Source organism: Paramisgurnus dabryanus, chromosome 10, assembly GCF_030506205.2.
Source record: "Paramisgurnus dabryanus chromosome 10, PD_genome_1.1, whole genome shotgun sequence".
Taxonomy (NCBI): domain Eukaryota; kingdom Metazoa; phylum Chordata; class Actinopteri; order Cypriniformes; family Cobitidae; genus Paramisgurnus; species Paramisgurnus dabryanus.
In genome coordinates, this window is record NC_133346.1 from 1,539,955 (window position 1) to 1,558,794 (window position 18,840).

At 35.0% G+C, this 18,840-nt stretch overlaps 2 protein-coding genes across 3 annotated transcripts in view; both read left to right on the plus strand.

The window, feature by feature from the left end:
• The window catches only part of LOC135745737 (myosin-IIIb), a 41,500-nt gene extending 25,813 nt beyond the window's left edge, over nucleotides 1-15,687 (plus strand). The window contains exons 14-30 of one of the 2 annotated variants that reach the window (XM_065264110.1): nucleotides 190-303; nucleotides 385-496; nucleotides 715-758; nucleotides 1,775-1,834; nucleotides 2,247-2,366; nucleotides 2,814-2,899; nucleotides 2,974-3,021; nucleotides 4,701-4,748; nucleotides 4,904-4,995; nucleotides 5,546-5,716; nucleotides 6,416-6,546; nucleotides 6,799-6,998; nucleotides 7,079-7,168; nucleotides 11,191-11,356; nucleotides 11,469-11,783; nucleotides 13,969-14,029; nucleotides 15,510-15,687. In XM_065264110.1, the coding sequence (XP_065120182.1) occupies nucleotides 190-303; nucleotides 385-496; nucleotides 715-758; nucleotides 1,775-1,834; nucleotides 2,247-2,366; nucleotides 2,814-2,899; nucleotides 2,974-3,021; nucleotides 4,701-4,748; nucleotides 4,904-4,995; nucleotides 5,546-5,716; nucleotides 6,416-6,546; nucleotides 6,799-6,998; nucleotides 7,079-7,168; nucleotides 11,191-11,356; nucleotides 11,469-11,783; nucleotides 13,969-14,029; nucleotides 15,510-15,517 (1,866 nt within the window). In that variant the 3' untranslated portion in view covers nucleotides 15,518-15,687. The remainder of the gene's footprint in view (nucleotides 1-189; nucleotides 304-384; nucleotides 497-714; nucleotides 759-1,774; nucleotides 1,835-2,246; nucleotides 2,367-2,813; nucleotides 2,900-2,973; nucleotides 3,022-4,700; nucleotides 4,749-4,903; nucleotides 4,996-5,545; nucleotides 5,717-6,415; nucleotides 6,547-6,798; nucleotides 6,999-7,078; nucleotides 7,169-11,190; nucleotides 11,357-11,468; nucleotides 11,784-13,968; nucleotides 14,030-15,509) is intronic. The other variant, XM_065264115.1, reaches the window with a different exon arrangement.
• A 165-nt stretch (nucleotides 15,688-15,852) lies between these two features.
• ccl27b (chemokine (C-C motif) ligand 27b) lies at nucleotides 15,853-16,494 on the plus strand. Its single transcript, XM_065264129.1, has 2 exons — nucleotides 15,853-16,008; nucleotides 16,373-16,494. Exons 1-2 carry the CDS (start codon nucleotides 15,954-15,956, stop codon nucleotides 16,492-16,494), a joined length of 177 nt encoding a protein of 58 aa, XP_065120201.1. The 5' UTR covers nucleotides 15,853-15,953.
• Nucleotides 16,495-18,840: the final 2,346 nt, after the last annotated feature.

Below are 18,840 nucleotides of genomic sequence, written 5' to 3' on the forward strand. Positions count from 1 at the left end.
GATTGATGCCTCCCCCAAAAAACTGAATTGAAAAAACAGTACTATGTTTTAACACTTGACATTACGTGTCTTTGTTTTATCACCTGCCTCTGACCTGTTAACCTCAACATTGCAGTTCATACAGATGATGTTTTGTGTTAAACTAAGGAGCATGCATTGCAGGTCATGTGTCATTTTTGTCACCCACAGGCCACAGACAAAGACTTTGTTGACAAGCTAAACGGCAAATTTAAAACGGCTCCAAACTTTGAGGTTGTGAGAAGCCACACCCCTCTCTTTACTATTGTTCACTATGCTGGGAAGGTAAGATTATACCTTATATCATCATCACCTTTATTTTTGATTATAATGTTTGTATAAAGAGGGTTTCTGTGCTCTGTTCAGGTTCAATACAACGCTGGTGGTTTTCTGGAGAAGAACAGAGACACGATTCCAGCAAACATCCGTGAGCTTTTCATCAACAGCGTGACTCCACTGCTCAGCGTTCTCTTCGCAGGTTCTTCAAAACTTTCAATCTGAACTTTGACAGTCACATATGTGTGATTTGAATGCAGAAGTATCTCTGATTAAACCACAGTGTCAAGTGAAATCATTGAAATACTGTATGGGTTGCATTGTTTCTGTCAGTTTAAACATACTGTAAAAGCCTGTCAGATAATAAGATAACAGATTTATATTTACACAATACTTATGTTTGCCATTTCTGTGTTTCAGCCACAATTTCTCGAACAGGGACTCTGATGCCACGCAAAGCAAAGGTATAATCTTTTTTTTTTATGCATGTTATCCTAGTTTAAAAATCATTACAAACAGATGTATTGTTGTCAGAATGTCACAATGCATCAAAATCTTAATAGTTTTACGAATTTTTCTAAACATTTTGCAAATATTAACAGCTACAGTTGAATGATTTGTTTCATCCGTACATTCAGCACAGTTATAATCATAATCTACACTCACCTAAAGAATTATTAGGAACACCTGTTCAATTTCTCATTAATGCAATGGTGTAAAGGGATGTTTTCTTGGCACCTTAGTGCCAATTGGGCATCATTTAAATGCCACAGCCTACCTGAGCATTGTTTCTGACCCTGTCCATCCCTTTATGACCACCATGAAGGCGAAAGGGGGTCAAACACAGTATTAGTATGGTGTTCCTAATAATCCTTTAGGTGAGTGTATAAAGGGCGATTTATAGTCGTGCGTAGGTCCTACGGCGTAGCTACGGCGTAGGCTATCCGTAGCCTGTGCGTAGCTCTGCGTAGCCTGACGCGCACCTCCCAAAATTTCTAACAGCGCGTCGGCTCTCCGCGGACCGTAAGCGCTGTGATTGGTTGACCAAAACCCCTCCCGTCAGGTAAAAAAAACTGCGTCATAGGTATTTCCGTTTGAGACGGTGAAAACAAAGATGAGCCAAGTTGAGGAGTGATTTAACTCAAACTGAAACATAAGTCGCTGTTTATTTACTTCCATCATTGCTGGTCTTCTCAAATTATACACAACAAGTTGCTATTTCTTCTTCGTTTGTGGGTTTACTTGCTTAGCTTCTTCTTCTGTGACGACTTCTGCTGCGCTGTGGTTATACGCGTGATTACTGCCAACCAGCGGTTTCGCATGTGTTTGCACGTCGACGCGGATGGCGACGCACAAGTATAAATGAAAACCGACGCGGAACCTACGCCGTCGCTGCTACGCCGTAGGACCTACGCACGACTATAAATCGCCCTTAAGTGTTTCATCGTGTGATCTACTTTAACATCCGTTTTAATTTCAGTTAGTTTCAGATGACAACTTTAACTCCACCAGGAAACAGTCTGTTGGTGCACAGTTCAAGGTAAAAGATGCTTAGAAAACAAACCTTACACATTCATATATATCAAATATCTCAGAAACACTCAGTGTATGGTTAAATGTGCCTTTAACATTCAGTGTAAAAAAAATAAGGCAAGAGATTTTTTTAACATTTAGCTAATGTTAATTCTGCACATCATGTGGCGCAATTTGCAAAAATGTCTGTATACACATATGAGTCAAATAATCTATAATTTGCAAGGCTGTGCATTCGAATGTGTGCCTATGTTTGCGTACATGTTAAAAAAGACAGGGCGAAGACCATGAAAAAATGGTCTTGAGACCGGTCTTGAGTACTACAACACTAGTATATGTAAAATAAATGACTTCTCTTTGTTGAGAATCAGATGTGTTGTTATTTGAACCCGATGTGAGTTTTGTTTTGTTTTGTGCAGCATTCTCTGGCTGTCCTGATGGAGAAGATGTTTGTGGCCAATCCACACTTTGTACGATGCATCAAACCCAACAGAAGCAAACAGCCTGATGATCTGGACAGTAATCTGGTGATGGATCAGGTACGTCTGGAGATCTCATCAGGATCATGTCCACTGTATTCCAGCCTTGTTTGTGGCCTCAGATATTTTCCACAGTGGAGTTGAATGATGTTGGATCTGTGCTTAAAGACTTGGAAGCGTTTCACTGCCCTTATAATAATGATGACAGACTGCAAATCTCTGTCATAGTGAAGCTACTGAGTATAACGCATGACACCGAACCGGTTGGTTGAATCTAGGGGAGAAAAAGTTGAGTTAAACTTATGAATGTTACAGGAAAAGTCTGCAGACATGTTTACATCATATATGACCTGTGACGTAAAAAGGCCGTCTCAGTGAGTTTATATGAACGTATAAGCAGCGTTATACAACACTGACACCTGCTGGACATTTGTAGTAACACTGTTTATTGCATCCTCCTCATTTCTTCAGTCCGTTATATTTACAGTCGTCTCTCTTTCTCCTCAGCTGAGGTATAACGGTCTGTTGGAAACCATCCGCATCCGGCGAGATGGATTCTCATGGCGTCCGACCTTTAGGGAGTTTACTGAAAGGTTTGTTTGTGATGTCATCATTTATAAATTTACATCTGATGTTGTGTAAAATAACTCACATCTCTGTCCTGCAGGTACAACATTCTGCTGGTGAAACCTGATCTCCCATTGGACAAAGAAAGGTCAGTGGAAAAAAATTATAATTCACTAATAATTGCGTACGTTTTTCGTATTTATACGCACACTTGAACTTCTCACGAAAACTTTCCGCCTAATTCACAACACGTGTGTATGCACATGAATTTGTTCTTATACTCGTTCTTACGTCAGTGAATTTGACGTTTTCTACATGAGCGGCCGCGTGCACGAGGTTGGTAATTTGCATTAAACACGCCCCAAACCAGCTCCATATAAAGGCTTTCCACATCGTTGGTCCACAGGAATTTTAAAGCAGTTTGTCACCGAAGCAAAAGAGCTCGAAAAGAAATCCATGATCATATTTATTATCGGTAAAGTTCTGTTTTACTTTGCATTTTTTATTTGGGAGGTCTTGATGTCGCTGGAGGAAGCCAATGCTCTCCACCGACCGGAGTAACATTAAAGAAGTATTACATGCGATAACAAATATGACATTTAATTAATATGTCTGAGCATCTGTATCTAAAATAAAATAGACAGGAGATCAAGTGATTGACATTTGGGCTTCTCATTACATTTACATGACATTTACATCAGGCATACATTAAGCAGACGCTTTCACATAGAGATTTAAAAGGTGAGGAAGGAAAGCGTGAGGATTTGTAATAACGCATCTTCTTTATATGTATAGGAAAAATAAGTAGGCTATAATAATGTATAATATAATGTATATAATAATATAGATCATGTATTATAATAATATATAATACAGAAAATATTATAATGTTAAATATAATCATGTTAATTTGATATATCAACATTATTATAAACATTATAATTATAGCCTAGTATTTGATTATAGTGTATGTGATTATTGCATACGAGTGGTTATAGGTTTTATTGAATTTTTGCGTACATTTAGAAGACATTTTGATATGAAAATTTTTGTTGAATCACGATTTGTTCATGAAAACATCCGTACGCACATCTCACACACAAATTCGTGCATACGCATGCTTCATAAATGAGACGTAAATGAGATCCTATACCTCGATTATCAATGTAAAGGTCATGGGTTTGATCGTCGGGAAAGACACACATGGACAAAAATACAATGCATAGATATATAAATAAATAAATGCATAGATTAAATTCACTGTAGGTTGCTTTGAATAAAAGAACGTGGCAAATGTGTACATGTAATGCAAATAAGGCTGCAAAACGATTAATCGCGACTTATCGTTTGCAGAATAAAAGTTCTTGTTTACATCATATATGTGTGTGTACTGTGTAAAATAATTATGTGTATATAAATACACAAACATGCATGTATATATTTAAGAAGTATTTACATGTGTATATACATTTTTATATTTATATTGAATTTATTATATAATTATAAATTATAAATGCTTAATATATAAATAGATTTTTTTCTTAAAATTATACATGTGTGTGCGTGTGTATTTATTTATTTATATATATATATACACACACACACATATATGATGTAAACAAAAACTTTTATTCTGCAAACGATAAGTCGTGATTAATTGTTTTGACACCCTAAATGCAAAGGTTATAAATGAAGAAAGAAATCTACAGAAATGATTAATGCTTTTATAAGAGCTTGTAGAAACATGACTGAGTGCTTCTTTATAGTTATTAAATTGCCGATTTATAAGGTCAAGTGTTGTTTTTAATGTATGTTTATTTCTTTTAGTTGTATAGCCATCCTGAACAGCACTGGGTTGTCTGGCTGGAAATGTGGGTGAGTTTAAAACAACATTTTATTTGCCATGAATGTTTCTTCCACTTCCACTTGAGATCTTTGAACCATTTCGTGCCGAATCTTAAAATCTGATTACAGCTTTGTTCTTATGGTATCAGGCAAGTCTGAGCCTTTCTCTTTGATTGCTCTTTCAGATTAAGCCGGTTGTTTTTTAAGTTCTGGCATCAGGAGGAGTTGGCGCGTCTGCTGGACAGAATGGGCCAGGCAGCTGTTATCATTCAGAAGAGTGAGTAACAATAAAATCAATTTGCTTGAATGATATCAGTCGTATGGAAGAGCTCCAGTAAAAGGCTTGCGTGAGTGCACAAAGCCCTCGACTTTTCAGGTGGTTTTAATTGCATTGCCCAAAGCATCTGTCAGACATCAATTATAGCACAGAAACCATCAGTACAAGTAAAGACGTGATTCAGTAGCTGTCTTAGACGTTTTTACCCTGGCATATTTACTGTAAGAATGGCATCAGATAGAGTTTACTATGTCTGGTGTATATATGATCTCATTATGCATTTATGCTAATATTAAACTATATTTGGTTCTTTTGTATGTTGGGTATGGTTCAGAAAGTTGGTTGATACGTCTCATTTTTATTTAAGCTCTATGCCTCAGATTTAATGTCAACTTTGCCAAATTATCTGACTTGTTCATACAACCCAACCAAATGCATTAAATCTGATTATAGTTCTTCTGGGTGGTCAGGTCCTGCGTCGCCCCTTTATTTTTTTGGCAAACACATTTACTTACTGTAGCACTGAATACATTTATTGTCCTTTATGCAGATTACCGTGCGAGGATCTGCAGGAAGAGGTATTTGGTTCTGATAGCGGAGATACGACGACAGCGACAGGCCCAGCGAGAGAAAGAGGAGCGAGAGGAGCAAGAGAGGAGACGCAAGCTGATGGAGGAACAGGAGGAGAGAAGACGACTGGAGGTGGAGCAGGAGAACCTTCGTAAGAAATATTCTTCATGGCTTTAAATTTTAACCACAAATCTGCTTCAGCATAAGAAACATTTATACGGAGCCCCTAAGAGGACATGGAGCAAAAATTAAATAAAGTTTCGCATTTGTATTGCGAAACTATCGCGTGCGCACGTGAAACTATCATGAAACCACCGCATGCACACGTAAAACTATCGCAAAACTATCGCATGCGCACGTGAAACTACCTTGTGCGCACATGAAACTTTCGTGAAACTATAGCAAAACTATCACATGTGCACGTGAAACTATCGTGAAACTTGCACGAAACTATCGCGTGCGTACGTGAAACTATCGCGTGCGCAAGTGAAACTATCGTGAAACTATAGCTTTCAGACGTGGAACTGTCGTGAAACTATCACGTGCGCACGTGAAACTATTGTTTTTAGTTTTGCATGCTCACATGAAACTTTCACGTGCACGCACAAAAGTTTCACAAGAGCATGCAAAACTAAACTTTAAAAATATTCTGCACATGAAGGTTTCGCGTGAGCACAACTAAACGTTAGATTTTTTTACTCTAATGTCACCCCAGGGGCTCGGTTCATTTATACATGCAATAATTTCAAAAACAAATTAAGGTGAGACACAGATAAAAAGTTCCCAGGGAACATGCATGCTTCTAAAATGTATTGCATCTGCCAAATGTGTAAATGCTTCATGTTTTCAGGCCCGGCGTCTCCACCGGTACCTCTGCCGAGAAAGAAGTTGCCCCAGCCGAGGCCGCGGTCGATCCTGAACGGCATCACTAAACCCCCACACCTGATACCTGTGCCACGGCCTCGCAGCAAACTGGTTGAGGTGAGGCGTGATCTTCACAATGATCAGTATTATATTAAGTTAAACCTACACCTGAACACGCAGTGAGATTATCTCCTTCATGTGCACATCAGTTATACAGTCCTGTTTGTATTAAAGCTCAATCAGGTTTCATTTCAAATCATCATGAACTCTTGTGTTATTGTGCATGTTTCTTTTTTTGCATATGATTTAAACAAAAAGGTTTTAGACAAATTCAAGCCTGTTTTACACACTATTTTTCTGTCTGGACAGGCGACTCCGTTTGATAATGAATTAAATGAGAATGTTCATCTGGACGCCTCTCTGGTGCTTCAGCCGATAGATGAAGAGCGTATTAAAGAAAAACGCTTGAAAAAGACCAACACCATCCGCTGGTTTAAAGAGACGCAAGTCCGTAAGCTGGCCAGAGACGGATCCTTTCCTTGCTGGTTTCATGGAATGATCTCACGAAGGTTTGTCTTAATAAACAGATCAAAATATACATCTGCAAAAAATTTATATTGTGCTAAATCATACCTTTTTGGTTTCTTAGACAAGCAGAAGATCTTTTGACGGATAAACCTCTCGGCTGCTTCTTGGTGCGTGTTGGTCAAAGTCGGGAGGGCTTTACACTCACATACAGGTGAATATAATGCTGAATGCCCCCAAAACAAAAAGTTTTGTGTCATGAAATCAGTTATTCAATAAACACTTTTTTTCTGTGTTTTATATGTACAAAATTAGCTCTTATTATAAAAACTTGGTTACATGCTAATCAAAAACTGATGACACAAGAAAAGCATAATGATTTTGGGTTTCTTCAGTCACACTATTTAGAAAAACTCATTGAAATGCTCAAGCGTGCATTTTTTGAAGGTCTTTGTCTCAAAACCATTATTTTGTCCTGGTCTTCAACTAAGAGGACTCTTGTCTTATGTATTTGTTAACATCATTAATGTGATTGCCAAACGTACAGCTCAGCACAACAACAAAAATAAAAGAAATGAAATTAGAAATATCAACAAAATGATTGCAATCATATCTTAAATTTTGCATTTGCATTCAAGTCTTCGTATGAGATGTAATAACGGCTGATATAATTAGGCAATATTATCAGAGAAAGAAAGCCGTTTTTATCATGTGATACGGATTGAATACAAAACTTTCATAAACACAATGTTAATATTTTTGGAAAGTTTTTTTTAATGAAGACTAGGGGCCTAGTTTCTGAAACAAGCACATGACAGAAAACTGCGTACGGTTGTTTCCACTTTCTTACACTACACACTGCGAAAAAATGATTTTCAAGAAAATATTTTCTTAGTTTTTTGTCTTGTTTTCAGTAAAAATATCAAAAATATTCTTAAATGAAGATGCTTTTTCTTGATGAGCAAAATGACCCAAGAAAATAAGTCTAGTTTTTAAAGCAAAAATATCAAACGTATGTGATTTTGTGCATAAAACAAACAAAAAAAATCTGCCAATGGGGTAAGCAAATTTTTCTTGAACTTAGTGTTTAAGAAAAATGTTCAAGATTTTTTTTGCACAAAATCCCTTAAATTTGATATTTTTGGTCTAAAAACGAGACTTATTTTCCTAGATCATTTTGCTCATCAAGAAAATGCATCTTAATTTAAGAATTTTTTGATATTTTTACTGAAAACAAGACAAATATACTGAGAATTTTTTTTCTTGGAAATCACTTTTTTACTTTGTATTTGTGTCTTGTTTTTTTAGTAGAAATTTCAAAAAAAAATCTTAAATCAAGATGTATTTTCTTAATGAGCAAAATGACCTAAATAAATTTTTTTACTAAAAAAGCAAACATAAAATTTAATTGAATTTGTGCTTAAAACAAGTCAAACAAATCTGTGAGTGAGGTAAGAAAATAAATCTTGATCTTTTTTTCTTAAACACTTAAATCAAGAAAAAAAATTCTCACCCCATTGTCAGATTGTTTTGCTTGTTTTAAGCACAAATTCGCTTAAATTTGATGTTTTTTTTGTCTAAAAACTAGACTTATTTTATTGGGTCATTTTGGTCATCAAGAAAAACCATCTTGATAAAAACATTTTGAGATATTTGTACTAAAAACAAGACAAAAAACTAAGTAAGAAAGTCATTTTTGTAGTGCACGCAAGACTTTAGATTTATCAGTATGGACATGAGCGGTGGCTACGATCAAATCTCACGTCAAGTTTCACCTCAAATTTTTACATAAAGAGTTCTTTCAAACTTGTTGATTTCAATACAACAATAAGCCTTAATGTTTAACACTTAGCAGTCAGTTACCCCACAGATGAGGTGAAGAGAGGAGGAGTTTGAGGATTGTAAGCAGGCTCTGTATAAAACATTGTTCATTTCTGTATCTTTTTTCTTCTCCTACACTCTTTTAAATGCCCTTGCTTCCCACAGTAGTGACATCTGCTTTCCTTCCCAGGACATTTATTCTTTTGTCTGCTCTCTTACTAAAATTGTTCAGTGTTGCTGTTAATTTTGTTCTGACTTCAACGTTTTTCCCCAAGTATCTAACCTGCCTAAATTCCTTCGCAGAATTGCGTTAGACCAGTGGTTTTCAAACTGGGGGCCGGGGCCCCCAGGGGGGCCGCAAGATGGTGCCAGGGGGGCCCCAGTTTTATGACATTTTATAAAATACATTAATTTATCATGAATTTTGTGTAATTAAACCTAAACAAAATAGGCTTCTAACCAAAAGCACTACTTTTTTGTATAATTTAATGTTTTTTTTATTAAAATGTTGAGTTTTAGAACAATGTTTTTTTTGGGGGGCCGCAAAGGAATGCATCGTACACAAGGGGGGCCGCACGCTGAAAAAGTTTGGGAACCACTGCGTTAGACCATGTGAGATCTAGGAAAGGCAAAGCATTTCTGTATTCTGATAAAAGGCCATCAAACCATGAACGGAGTCCCAGTTATCATTTAGTAATCTTCTGGGGGCCCTAAGCAACTTTGTGAGGGGGCTCATATGAAGCCATTCATTGTTTCTGCATAAATGTAGCTATAAAGAAAATGTTGACTTGAGTAGTTCAGTAGTAAATTTACCATACAAAAACATTACTGGTGTGCATCTTGAGAGAAGGCAATGGTAACAACTCTTGTATTAATGTGTGCTCTAGAATTAAAGTGAACATTGAACAAATGCACTATGGTGAAAATCAAGTTTTTATTGTTATTTATGTGTCAACATGGTGTTTTTAATATGCTTTAAAGGATTACTCCACTTTCATAAAAAATCAGATAATTTACTCATCCCCATGTCATCCAAGATGTTTATTTTTTTTTATTAATTAAGTTTCTAAGGAAAACATTCCAGTTTCAGTGCAGCTTCAAAGGACTCTAAACAATCCCAACCGAGACATAAGGGTCTTATCTAGAGAAACCAACATCCTTTTTGCAAAAAAATAAATAAATAAAATATGTACTTTAAACCACAACTTTTTGTCTTGCACCAGTGTGATGTGCCAGGGTGAACTTACGTATTGTGTAGTCACGTTGAAAGGTTACACGTTTTTGACTTGCGGACCATTTTAAACAAAAAACTGACACAAAGACATTAATTAATATCATTCCTCATACAACAACATCTGAACGCTCCTCTTTCTCCACACTTTTCACATACGTCATGTGTGACCTTTCCACTTCATGACGCATTATGTAAGGTCGCGCTGGCGCATCACACGGCTAGTGCAAGACGAGAAGTTGTACATATTTCAATTTTTGAGTGAAAATGAAGATCGTTTTGCTAGATAAGACCCTTATGCCTCGGTTGGGATTTTTTAGAGCCATTTGAAGCCGCATTTTTTCCTCAAAAACTTTATTTCTTTTCGACTAAACAAAGAAAGACATAAACCTCTTGGATGACATAGGGGTGAGGAAATTATCTGGATTTTTTTATTAGAGTGGGGTTTCCATATTCATATCCATGGTCTGAGCTGTGCAATTCAGGCTAATTTGCATATTCATTGGTCCGTGCATACTAAATGAGGCAAGGGTGTAGGGATACTTTTAATTTAAAGCATAAAGAAATGACTGTCACAGGAAAAACTTTTACATATGCTATTACGATGCTCATAGATGAGTTTAAAGTGATAAAATAAAATGATCGTTCTTTAAAATATGTAAATGTTACTGTGCGTTCACACCAGACGCGGAAAAGGTGGCAAGCGCGAGTGATTTACATGTTAAGTCAATGCAAAGATGCGAATAGGCATCGAATTGAGCGTTGCCGCGGGAAATGCGCAAGTTGAAAATCTAAACTTTGGCGGATATTCGCGTCACATTAACCAATCAGGAGCTAGCTCTAAGAGTGTCATGATTACAGAAAGTGAGCGGAGTCACAGAAGCCCCTCCCATAACGCATATTTCCGTGTGAATGTCTCGAATTACTAGAATCTCACGCGTGGCTTTCTCACACGAATGAAGAGAGTAAACTCAAAATGTTCAAGTGTCCATCTGCGTGTGCGTCAGGTGTGAATGCACAGTTAGGACGGCTCAAACAAGCATTTTAGTCTTGGACTAGACTTAAGCCCTGCTTCTATAGGTTTAGGGTTATGTGAATCTTGAAGAGTGATGGTTTTGTCTTGGTCTCAACTCACTTTGGTTTTGGTTTAATCTGGACTCTTGATGTTTGTTTGATTGTAACAGGGGTGGCGATCGCTGTCGTCATTATATGGTAGAAGTGCAGACTAATGGGAAGTATGTGATCCTTGGGGAGGACCGGGCTCACTCTTCTCTCACAGATCTGGTCCATTATCACGCTCAGGTGGGCATCAAACCCTTTATGGAGCTGCTTACAGCACCCTGTGGTCAGGTGAGTCTGTTTATTATTTATTTAATCTATGAATTATCCATTCAGATTATCACATGATGTAAAACACTATACACTTGCAGTTGTAACTCTTTTATGTTTGTTTGTTTATCAGGTGAGTGAACATGAGCCAGATTATGAAGAGCTCAGAGGCTTTTCATCGGCTCATGCAGAGGACAGCAGTGATGCTGAGGACTTGGGTTCAAAGAAAATCCACTTTCAGATGCAGAAACTCTTCATTCCCCCACAGCAAAACTCAAACCTCGAACCACGCAAACCCCCTGTGATGAAACGCATCTCCGACAGACGCAGACGCATGGATATAGGAGAGATGGATCATAAGGATACTGATGATCATGAAACGCGACCGTTCCCACGACTCTACCCATCTATCAGACTGGCCATGAGAGAAATCCAGCAAACCCAACAGGTACAGATGTCATTTCTGCCTGCGCTTAATAAAGGTTTTTTTTATTTTATTTGAGTTATAACATGAATAGTTCGACTTATTGATAGATAGATGTGGACACTGCAAAAAATTAATTATAAGAAAAGAAATTCTTAGTATTTTTCTCTTGTTTTCAGTAAAAATATCAAAAAAATTTTAGTGATTTTGTGCATAAAACAAGCAAAAAAATTCTGCCAATGGGGTAAGCAAATTTATCTAGAATTTTTAATTTATTATTTTAAGAAAAATGTTCAAGATTTGCTCATCAAGAAAAAGCATTTTAATTTTTTGATATTTTTACTGAAAACATGACAAAAATTCTAAGAATTTTTTTCTTAAATATTTTTTTTGCAGTGAAAAAATGACTTTCTTACTTGGTATTTTTTGTCTTGTTTTTACCAAAAATATAAAAATATTCTTAAATAATTATGCATTTTCTTGATGAGCAAAATGACCCAAGAAGATAAGTCTAGTTTTTAGACCAAAAATATCAAATTTAAGTAAATCAATGCTTAAAACAAGCAAAAAAAAAATCTGTCAATTTAATAAGAATTTTTGTTTTTTAAATAACTTTACTTTTTTTCATAAAAACTTAATTCAAGAAAATTTTTCTTATTCCATTGGCAGATTTTTTGCTTTTTTTAAGCACTAATTCGCTTCAAACTTTTTTTGTCTAAAAACTAGACTTATTTTCTTTAAGTCATTTTGCTCATCAAGAAAAAGCATCTTAATTTAAGAATTTTTAAAAATTTTTACTGAAAACAATACAAAAATACTAATAATTTTTTTCTTGAAAATAATTTTTTTGCAGTGTAGTATTTTTGTCTTGTTTTTACAAAAAATATAAAACAATTCTAAAAATTATGATTTTTTTGATAAGCAAAATGACCTAGGAAAATAAGTCTAGTCTTTAGACAAAAATATTAAATTTAAGTAAATTAGTGCTTAAAACAAGCAAAAAAAAAATCTGTCAATTTAATAAGAATTTTTGTTTTTTAAATAACTTTACTTTTTTTCATAAAAACTTAATTCAAGAAAATTTTTCTTATTCCATTGGCAGATTTTTTGCTTGTTTTAAGCACTAATTCGCTTCAAACTTTTTTTGTCTAAAAACTAGACTTATTTTCTTTAAGTCATTTTGCTCATCAAGAAAAAGCATCTTAATTTAAGAATTTTTAGAAATTTTTACTGAAAACAATACAAAAATACTAATAATTTTTTTCTTGAAAATAATTTTTTTGCAGTGTAGTATTTTTGTCTTGTTTTTACAAAAAATATAAAACAATTCTAAAAATTATGATTTTTTGATAAGCAAAATGACCTAGGAAAATAAGTCTAGTCTTTAGACAAAAATATTAAATTTAAGTAAATTAGTGCTTAAAACAAGCAAAAAAATCTGCCAATGGAATAAGAATTTTTTTTTTTTAAATAAGTGCTTCTTTTTTCATGAAAACGTAATTCAAGAAATTTTATTTTTAGTCCATTGGCAGAATTTGTTTGCTTGTTTTAAGCACAAATTCGCTTAAACTTTTTTTGTCTAAAATCTTTTGCTCATCAAGAAAATACATCTTAATTTAAGAATTTTTTGATGTTTTTACTGAAAACAAGACAAAAATATTAAGTAAGAAAGTCATTTTTTGCAGTGTACTTCTTAAAAAATTCCTAAATCAGGATGCATCTTCTTGATAATCAAAATGACCTAAGAAAATAATTTTAGTTTTTAGACAAAAACATAACATTTTAGTGCATTTGTGCTTAAAACAAGCAAAAGAAACTGGGTTCTTCTGCCAATGGGGTAAGAAAAAACCCCTAATTCAAGAGTAAGAAAGTATTTTTTTGCAGTGACTAGACAAGACTAGACCAGTAAGCAAACACATCTGAATTATCCTAGCAATGGCATAGCAGTCAAACAAACAAGAAAAAACACAGAATGTCTTCATAACCACCCACATGCATTGCATCTTTGACTGACTTTTAGAAAGGTTGTGTAAAATTCCTCTTTTAAACGTGCTTTGAGGATTATGCTATGCCACCTTTTTATCATTTGGGTGTTTTGCTTGTCCAGACAGAAGCTCATGTTGAAACATTAAATCAACGGTAAATCAAAATCAAAGTCAATTGTGTTTTATGGGCTTTGACATCCTGTCGTTTCATGTTGTTTGCACAGCAGAGCCAAGAACACATTCATGTCGTCTCCGGGAAACCTTTGGCTTCGTGGAAAAGGACCGGTGAGTGTTTGGACTATTTGATTTAAACCAAATATATGTTGATGACTAATCTTGAATCAATACACTGAAACAAAAATGCAGCATGAAGTTAAAACAACTTGGTTTTGCAAGTCAATCCCAACGTATTATTTTAAGTTTTGACGTGTGAATAGTTGATATAACTTATAAAACTTTACAGTGTAGGCACATACATATATAAAGAAATTCGATGCAAAACCCACTAAGTGCATTTGAAATGTTTTCTTGTAAACAAGTATTTTTTACTCTTACGGTGCATTCACACTGGGCGAAAGCATTTACGCTTCTCATTTACTTTAAATGGGAGACGTCATGCGTTGCCGAACTGAATTGTGGATCCGTCAACGTCGCGTCACTGCCGTTGCTCTCAGCAGAATTGAACATTTCTCAACTTTTCAAGCACCAACGTGTGTGTCAGCCAATCATATCACCTTATGCAAATAACCTAGTGCTACCCAGCCAATTACGTTGATGCAAGACCGGAGCATGTGTTGCGGCCACTGTGATTGGCTGTTGGCCACGCTTCAGACAAGCCTTCCGTCAAGCATTAATGCTTTCGCCCTGTGTGAATGTACCCTTATGTTTTAGCTTCAGGAAACTCACTTTAATAAAAATGAAAAGTTTATTAGTCAGTAATTAAAATCACTTTAGTAATTTTATTGGTATTTAACAAACTTCACTGCAAAACCCTCTAAATGCATGCAAAGAATCTCCACTTCTATAAAAGTCTCCAGTCACTCTTCACTGTCCTTTCTGAATAAAAGTAAAAGGCAAAAAAAATGGATTATATATTCAGTAAACCTCTTTTAAAGTCCCTGTAAACAAATCATGATCGACTTTACTTCCGTATTGTGACGCACTGCCAAATGAATTGGAATACAACATGAGATAAATAGCGGGCATGGCTTGTGTTTTAACTGTAAATTGATTGGATATAGAAAAGTAGATGTTTTATTCAAAAATAGTACTCTGAGCAGACTGACATTTGGAGGGGGCGGGGTTAACAGATGCTCCGCCCAGGCAGTCTAGCTGACATCATCAGGAAATTATCTCCACAAAAGGATGGAAGTACATTTTCAGATTATGATTAAAGTTTATGAGGGCGCATGCAAAAAGAGACACACGGATGAATTGTTTATAATGAAAACTGCAATTTTTCATAAAAAATTTTTAATTGTCAGTTTTTAATTCATGGGGACTTTAACCAGGTAAAAACTCTTGCACCTTGATGTATGCGCACCTTCATTCATCCAGTTCTTCTTCCGTGCACCGTGCAGGAATTGAATAGATTTTGCAGACAAAGCCGTGTTTCTGAATGACCTGAGGCCGGGATTATCCGGATTTAAAGAAAGTATTTGATGAACAGATAATACGTGCCAATAGCATTCTGTAATCTGTTGTTGACAGATGCATGTTTTTAAAACTCTATTTTAATGAAATCATGTGTGTTTATGTGTTTCAGATGCATGACACTTTAGATGAAACTCCAGATGCTGCTATTCATTTTATTTGATTTGTTTTATCCTCTTTATTTTATTATAAATTGTAACTAGAAGTTTGATCATTTGTTGTAATTTTAGTATTTATTTATAAATTATCTTAATGTTTGATGTTAATAAATAAAATGTTGTTTTCATATACTAGATGCCTCACTTTAATATCAAATGCCTTATTAAAACTAATAAAGTAGCTCATCTTTGACCTCAGGGATGCAGAATTTTAAAGATACATCACTTAAAATTAAATTACTTTCATGTTCATTTCTGAGCCCGAAATATATCAAAACCTGTCACTTTAAAGGAGGAGCTTTAAAGCACACACACATATAAAGTGGGCAGATCACAGCCTGCTACCAAACCATTATCACGGGATTCAAAGGTTTGAAGGCTTGATACAAACACTTCCAATGGATCTGTTAATCTTCGGTATTTTTCTCTCTATCACCTGCAGCATTGTTCAAGGTAAAGCTGATCATTTCTTTACTGAAGTATAGTTTTGTATTCCAATGGTTGGTATTTTGTTTATGATATTTTTCATGTTCACAATGAAACATAATGTCATGGATTCACTCATCACTTAAGAGCAACGCATCCTGAAAACATTAAAAAATGTCACTTCAATTTTATTCAATTTTAATGTTTAGCGTGCACTTGTTTGATTAATGTGTCCCAGCTTTAACAAAAATATCCTTAAATATTTGGACCTTAAATATTTGTATATTCTGGTCAAAAGCATGAATACAGATCAACTGAAAAATAATTGATCTTAAAAATCAATGTCTATTACAGCATTAGAGATATTAGGATATTCATATTTTATTTTCAGGTGTTACTCCAAGATGTTGTATTACAACAACATCAAACATTCCAATGAGAATTCTTAGAAAGGTGGATAAATATGATGTTCAGACCAGCGACGGAGTCTGTCCGATCAATGCTGTCGTGTGAGTTTTATATTTAACATTTTAAACTTTTATTTCTGATTAGAAGAGAGTCGTATCTCAATCATCTACAATCTCATTTCAGGTTATATGTTCAAGAGAGGAGATTTTGTGCTCATCCAAAGGTGGAGAAAATTCTGTGGCGCTTAATATCACAAAGGGAAAAAATGTCTCAAAAAAACATATCTGATGTCCGTGCATGAGGACAGGCAATGTTCTGTACAACCTAAAAAAAAAAAAAATGTATGACTGATGTTTGCATGCTTGTGTCTTCTTTTCCCATTTTTATTTAGTGAACTTCACATGTAAGTTTTCTGTAACTTTTTCTTATAATTAGAAAACAAAGATGTTTTTATTCTAGAATCTGTCATGCTTCAGTAGTTTTTGGGGTAAAATGTTTTGCACCGTATGATCGTGCTTCCATATTTAATGTCATTTCATTACACATCTTCACTTTGAATATAAAGATGATGCTTTGCTATTCGTGCATCAACATATTTCCTAAAATGTTATTTTTATATTATTATAAAAAATACTTACAGATAAAGTAATCAGTTATTTCTCTTACCATCATCAATATCTTCAATTGCATGAAGCCTTCAGGAATAAATGCATCTTTATAATCCATGTTTCTGATTGTGCTTCTGCTTCTGGATTAAAATTCCTGAATTGTAAACAGGGGTGTAATTTCCACTCGTGCCCCCCCCCCACTTTAAAATTGTTTTGACATGATTTGTATCACCATAGTCCCTAAAGTTTTATGCACAAAATCACTTAAATTTGATATTTTTGGTCTAAAAACTAGACTTATTTTCTTGGGTCGTTTTGCTCATTAAGAAACATCTTAATTTAAGAATTTTTTGATATTTTTACTGAAAACAAGACAAAAATACTAAGAATTTTTTTTCTTTAAAATCATTTTTTGCAGTGTACAACTGAATTAGACTATAATACTGCTCTAAACTTTACTAGCGCAGTGCATCATAACATAACTATAACCAGTGGTAGTTACTTCACCAGCACAACAGAGATGTTAACAGTGTAAAGTTTAAACAAGAAAAACAATTTAATATAGTTTAATATAGTTTAAATAAGCTATGGTATGTGCTCTGGGGACTCTAAAGACTTATTTGACATCTTTAAAAAGTCTTGTGACATGACCACTTTAAATCGCACACACATATAAAGTGGGCAGATCATAATATGATTATGTTGCCAAACCAAACCATTACCACAGGATTCAAAGTTTTGAAGGCTTGATACAAAAACACTTCCAATGGATCTGTTGATGTTCGGGATTTTTGTCTCCATCACCTGCAGCATTGTTCAAGGTAATGCTGATCATTTTCTTTACTGTTGGTCTATTAGTGTATTTGAGATATTGGGGTATATTTATTATTTTATATAACTTAGTAAGATGGCGGTGCGCACTGACGCAGCGACTCGAGGCTCCCAGCTACTTTGCACCTTTTTGTGTTTTTATGTTTGTTTTGTCTTTTTGGGATGCATGCATAAGCAATCTAAAACCGACAAAACTGATAGGCATCGGATTTTTTGTGAAAATGGATATTACCTTAGGAAGTACCTTTTCACGGACTCGCATCCCTAGGGGACCTTTTACAGCCCAAGTGATCAAATAGCCTGCGCGCGCATTAATGCAACAGAAGTGTTCCCCATTGGTTCTAACGTGTTAGCAACTCAGAAAGTTTATTAAAACGGTTTCTCATCATCAATATGTCTGGTTGTTGCGTTTGGTTGCACTAATATAATATAGGTATATATGTATCTGGCAACTTTATTTTTGGCCATCTGCTAACGTCTTCTATCCACTCCACCAAGAGAATTGAAGCACAAGAGGCGAAACTCTGATGCGTTTTTGGCAACAGTAGCGCGGCCGCCATTTTGGAATGAACATTCTCACAGCCAATTCATTCTCAGCGAATCTCACAGCCAAATCAGAAGCGCAATAGTAAGTTTCTCAAATAAAAATTTTGTTCACTTGCTACACCTACACAAAATGCTGTATTGTCTTTTATGTATGTGTTGTGTTGTTGTTGTTACCAGTTGTGAAATCCAATCATTAAATAGATACACATTTGGTAGTTTTATTTCTTGCTTATTATGTAATTCTATTTTATGCTACTTTACACATTTACTTTATTATAAGTTACCAACTCCACTAGGTTTGAAATATATTTTGTACATATTAATCCCGTGGATCTCGCTACAAACATTATAATCTTATAGAACATGATGCATTGCTCTGTCTGCTATAATTGAAACTTTTGGCTGTTTTTTTTTTACTTAATCCATTTCGAGCAATTCTAATGTATATGTGTATGTATATGGAGCC